We start from the raw sequence: 5,462 nt of genomic DNA, 5'->3' as shown, positions 1-5,462 counted from the left end.
ATAACATTACTATCTTACTCATATTAGCAGGATGACTGATGATCATCATCTGCTATGTGATGGGAAATGGGCCCAAACTAATTAAACAATGAGCTGAGCATTTTCCCTTTTAAGAAAGATTGATCACATGATTACCAAGCTTTCTACTCTGTTCTTTTCTGCTTTCCCACCCCTTTTTTATTTTATTTAATTTTTTAATTTTGTTTTATTTTTTTATTCACAAAGCACTCTTATGATATTAAAAACCAAAACAATTATTAACGGTATATTAGATATTTTTTTAAATTGGACCTGAACTATTCCACGTGGCATACCAAAAGTGGACCACCCTATGCCATCTGACAAACTTCAGACACTATTTGACCAGACCTTTGCTGTGATTAACGTCCAAGAAAATAATCCAAAACTACCAACCCCTTCCCGGCCCCTATATATCACTCCCCTCACCCCCGCCACCTCTCCAAAAGCACAGAACGATTAACACCATGGAAGAGAAACTTCTACCCAAGAACTCTCGCCGGGCTGGACCCACTCTTCGAGGCGGGACCCAGCTGCCGGAGAGCCCAAGATTGCCCATGGAGTTTCTCTCGAGGTCATGGAGTGCTTCGGCTCTTGAAGTCTCCAAAGCTCTTGCTGCTCCCCCTCCTTCTTCTCCTCCTCCTCCCCTCCCTTCTTTTTCATGCATGGGTTCCAAGTGTGCTAGTGGCTCTTCTTCTTGCACCAACAACTCTATTCCAGAGGACATTTCGGGTGAGGTCGAAGAACTTCCACCAGCAAATCTGTCCGGAAACCAGTTCTCTTTCGCCTCCTCTGCTACTTCCCAGCTTGTTCTTGACCGCATTATGTCACAATCTGCGAGAGAGGTGCTTCATATGGCTTCGTGTTTCAGAAAGTTTAAACCTCTGTTTGGTTTCCGGGAAACAATGAGAAAAATCAAAACTAAAATGCCTAGAAATTTTAAAGAATCATAAAAGTGATTTCTTGTCCCACTTTTTTGTTTCTCATTCTTTCCTGATAACCAAACGCAACATAAAAACGGGGAATCCCTTTTCATCACTCTGTTTCTTTCCCGGGTTTCAATAGGGTAGATGCGTTTTGAAATAAAAGTAAAAAGAAACTAAAAGACAATGCATTTATGCTCTTTGAAAAACGAACCAAGTTTTTAGCCTTTTCTTTCCTCTTCTGTCTTCTCATTCTTTCCCTGGAACCAAACAAAACAAGAGAATGCAGAGAATCATTCACTCTCCAATACTTTTTTTTTTTTGGCTGTCTAATCTTTCCCTTGGTTGCTTGGTGGTTTATTGCAGGAGGTGTCACCGTTAACGTCAGGGAGGCTATCTCACAGTAGCGAACCTTTGAACGGCGTTGGTTCTTTAACCGGAACAGATAGCCCACCAGTTTCTCCCTCTGATGAATTCGATGATGTCGTTAAGGTTTTCTCTTCTCTTTAGAGTACTTCTTTATTCTTTTATTTATCTCAGCTCTATACAGTCTCTCTCTGCCAAATAATTATTGCCATTATTATTATTATTTGGGTCTGTTATCTTTACTTTATACCAACGTAATAATAGTGCTCCATTTTTTTAATAGTTTAAGGTGTCAAATCAGATGCTCCTTCTTTGATATAGGCTGATGAATCTAAGCTAGTTTTACCCTGGTAAACACGGTCTTGTCATGTTTGACTGTAACTTTGCCTGTTTTCGTTACAGACCAACATATCGTCACTGATTCTGCATAGTTATCTGATCCCCCTTCCTATCTCACAAAGTAAACAAATATCTTTTGCTTCTGATCATGGAAGCTGTGACATTTCCATCATCTTTTGGATCTGCCGTGATCTCAACGAAGTGATTAAAGCACTTTTCATGGCATTAACATATGAATACGAATGTTGAAAGCCCCTTCTGTATCATCTTTTTACAAACCTCTGCGTGCTCACGTAAATCAATCCTTTCGATAATCCCTCTCCTGTGACAGATGCTGCATTAAATATCAATCATGAGACCTCATACTTGATAGATAATTTCATAATATTGCAGTTAAATAAAGTGGTAATAAATAATTTTTTTTTTTAATTGTGAAAGTCCAGCAAAATGCTGCATTAATTTATGAGAATTTAGTAGTTAATGCTTATATTTTATGTGCCCCTTCAAAGTACAAACGCACGCACGAATCTTTGTAAGAAATAATGATGGTGATATATGGTTGTATTTATTTGTTCATGATGCAGTTCTTCCGTGCCAATAACACCATTCATCATCTATTTAACGGTGGCCGGGCCAGTTCTGGCAACGCCAATGGCGGCAATCCCGGCGCTGGAGCCAAGACAGTTGGAAGGTGGTTGAAGGACAGGAGGGAGAAGAAGAAAGAGGAAACAAGAGCCCACAATGCCCAGCTCCATGCAGCTGTTTCCGTTGCTGCGGTGGCTTCGGCCATAGCAGCCATAGCAGCAGCCACAGCAGCCTCTTCATCCTCGGGAAAGAATGAGCAGTCGGCCAAGACTGACATGGCCGTGGCGTCGGCGGCAACATTAGTGGCCGCACAGTGCGTAGAAGCTGCAGAAGCCATGGGAGCTGAGCGTGATCAACTTGCTTCCATTGTCAGCTCAGCTGTTAATGTCCGTTCTCATGACGATATCGTTACTTTAACAGCAGCAGCAGCTACTGGTAAGTTTAACTCGTGGTATTCTTGTTATAAAATTCTTAATACCATTGAAAAAGAATAATATGTTGTTTAATCTTTAATGGACCTTAAATATTAAACATTAAATTTACTATAAATTAATGTGTCAAGGACCAATCGAATCGTTTTTATTTTTTATTTTTATTATTTTTTTATTTTTTGCTGAATTTGAATCGTATATAAATTATAAAGAGTTTTGCTAAATGGGATGAAAAACTCGAATGTCCAAATGTTATCTTTCCCATCAAGGTATTAGGGTGGTTGAGCGTTTCCATTGACAGGTGGTGACACATTAGGCAAGTCACTGGAGAACATACCGAGTGATCTACATTCCCTATGTATCAAGATTCCTTGATCTCATTCTCCCGAGAAAAAAAAAAAAAAAAAGCTGCTTGCTTTGTCATTGAGCCCATAGTTAATGTCCTTGCTAGCCGTAGGAGAAGATCATGTCCCTCCTGTTAAACAATATTGTAATTTGAATCTATGCAGCTCTAAGAGGGGCGGCAACCTTGAAGGCAAGAGCCCTGAAGGAAGTGTGGAATATTGCTGCAGTCACACCGCTGGAGAAAGGAATGGCCGGGATCGGATTTTGTGGTAGAGGCAATAACGGCATTCCTAGTAGCAGCTCTAGTGGAGAGCTTGTTCCTGTAGAGAAATTTCTAGGCATCGATAGCCAAGACCTTCTTGCTAGGGGCACTGAACTCCTTAAACGCACCCGCAAAGGTGATGCTAATGAAGGATCACGATATTCAACTTTCTTTAATTTTCCAAAGAAAAACAGCAAATTAATGTGGAAATATTTATTTATCCTGCAGGTGATCTTCATTGGAAGATTGTCTCTGTTTATATCCATCGAACGGGCGAGGTTAGTCTACTCATAACGCTCAGCAAAGTAGTACTGATCTACTGTTTTATCCATCATTTACCCTACATTTACTTCTTTTTGCAGGTAATGCTTAAGATGAAGAGCAAGCATGTTGCAGGGACCATCACCAAAAAGAAAAAGAGTAACTCGTTGCTTTCTTTTGATCAGCTTTTCCACTCTTTTGTTTATTTCAATAATAACACATAATAATTCATAATGGGTTGATAGCTGATCAGCTAAAAACTAGCTAGGTTTAATAATAACTTTGTAATAATTATGGAGTTATACGTAAATACAGATGTTGTGTTGGAGTTGTACACGGACATGCCAGCATGGGCAGGAAGACATCTGTTTGATGGTGCAGAGCAGCGTCGATACTTTGGATTGCAGACTGAGACTCGAGGTGTCGTGGAGTTCGAGTGCAAGAACCAGAGAGAATACGATATCTGGACTCAAGGGATTTCGAGTCTTCTCTCCATTGTGGCAGAAAGAAAGACGAGACAGAGTACTTGAGTCTTCGCCTAGCTAGCTAGCTAGCTACTTTGAAATAACCATCAGTAATTGAAATAGGGGCACAGGCAATAGTCCTATATATTCTTATGAAAAAAAAAAAAAAAGGTTAAAAGGTGAGACTGTAGGACTACAGCTTCCAATGCTTTAGAAGCAAAGAAGAAAGCAGTGGGAACTGGGAAGTGTGAGATGATAAAGGCTGCTTTGGATTGAAGTGAGAGTAGACCATATCAGTTGGCCTTGTTTTTTAAAAGTTCTCGTATATTTGATCAAATCAACTAGATATTAGAATGTGTATATATATGAAGTTGTCAAAATGTTTTCAGTCAAGCAGGTGCTTCTAATTAATTGAGTTGGAACTTGACATTGTATCTCTGCTTTTATAAGATCGCTTGTTGGATTGAAAATTTTATAAAAATAAATTTACAAATTAATATAATTTGATATAATATTATCGTAATTGTATTTCTTTTTTTAGATAAAATGTTTTTGTAAAAGTAATATAGCAACTTCAACAACTCACACAATCGACTACCCAGTTTCTTCCTCGACTGGTGGTGCGTGTCATGCATGTGCTCTCGTAGTTTCTATGTTCAGTTTCTCTTCGATTCTACAGTGTTTATACTGCTTCCTTAATTTTTGTAATGTATTTTTTTATTAATTAATAAAGAAATAGGCTATTGGACTTGATATTCATAGTCGTAGAGTCATGTTACTCCTTTGGGAGGAGTCAGAGTGATAGTTATTCATCCTCTTGAAAGGATCAAAGTTAATAGTACTTCTCTTCTTTTAAAAGAAGAGTCGTTTAGTTTTGTTTTTACATAACGCTTTCTCTATTAAGAGAGTTTATAGAAGTTAAAACAATGTCTATTACAAAAAAATTTATATGTGAAGTTGTTTCAATACAGATGCTGAATTTTTTACTATATTGATAAGTAAGAGCTGTAATTTCAGTTTAAGTAGAATAATACTATCAACGTTTAGGAGAAAAAAAAAAAAATACATTGCATGAAATTGAAACGTCAACAGAATTCTGACTAAAAAGCAACTTTATATTATTTATAAAGTTCATTAAGTCCCAATATAACAAACTGAAAAAGTAGTAGCTCTGCGCAGTGGAAAAGCAGCACATGTTCAAAAAAGTTAAAAAGAAGGATTAAAGTAATTGGTTTTACCAGTGAACCCTTTGCGGCTCCTCTGCTTCGCACCATATGGTTACGTCCAATAACTTTTTTTAGTTTTTAATATTTTGAGAGATATCTCAATTCAATATGTAAATCTTACCGTATTTATTGCGGAAATCTATGATGTCTATTAATTGCATTTAATGTTGTGAGATTTATAAGTTGTGTTTATTTGTAATATAAAGAAATTTTAGATGAAAATATTATGAATAATATTAAAT

General features: G+C 37.5%; 1 protein-coding gene across 1 annotated transcript; it reads left to right on the top strand.

Moving 5' to 3' along the window:
- Positions 1-420: 420 nt before the first annotated feature.
- Positions 421-4,438, top strand: LOC122315116 (VAN3-binding protein). Its single transcript, XM_043130885.1, has 7 exons — positions 421-863; positions 1,308-1,433; positions 2,231-2,666; positions 3,172-3,405; positions 3,498-3,547; positions 3,632-3,689; positions 3,846-4,438. Exons 1-7 carry the CDS (start codon positions 486-488, stop codon positions 4,058-4,060), a joined length of 1,497 nt encoding a protein of 498 aa, XP_042986819.1. The 5' UTR covers positions 421-485; the 3' UTR covers positions 4,061-4,438.
- The last annotated feature ends 1,024 nt before the right edge of the window (positions 4,439-5,462 follow it).

This window comes from Carya illinoinensis, chromosome 7, assembly GCF_018687715.1.
Source record: "Carya illinoinensis cultivar Pawnee chromosome 7, C.illinoinensisPawnee_v1, whole genome shotgun sequence".
Classification (NCBI taxonomy): domain Eukaryota; kingdom Viridiplantae; phylum Streptophyta; class Magnoliopsida; order Fagales; family Juglandaceae; genus Carya; species Carya illinoinensis.
Note: the sequence above shows the minus strand (reverse complement) of the source record. Positions and strands in the feature narration are given on the sequence as shown.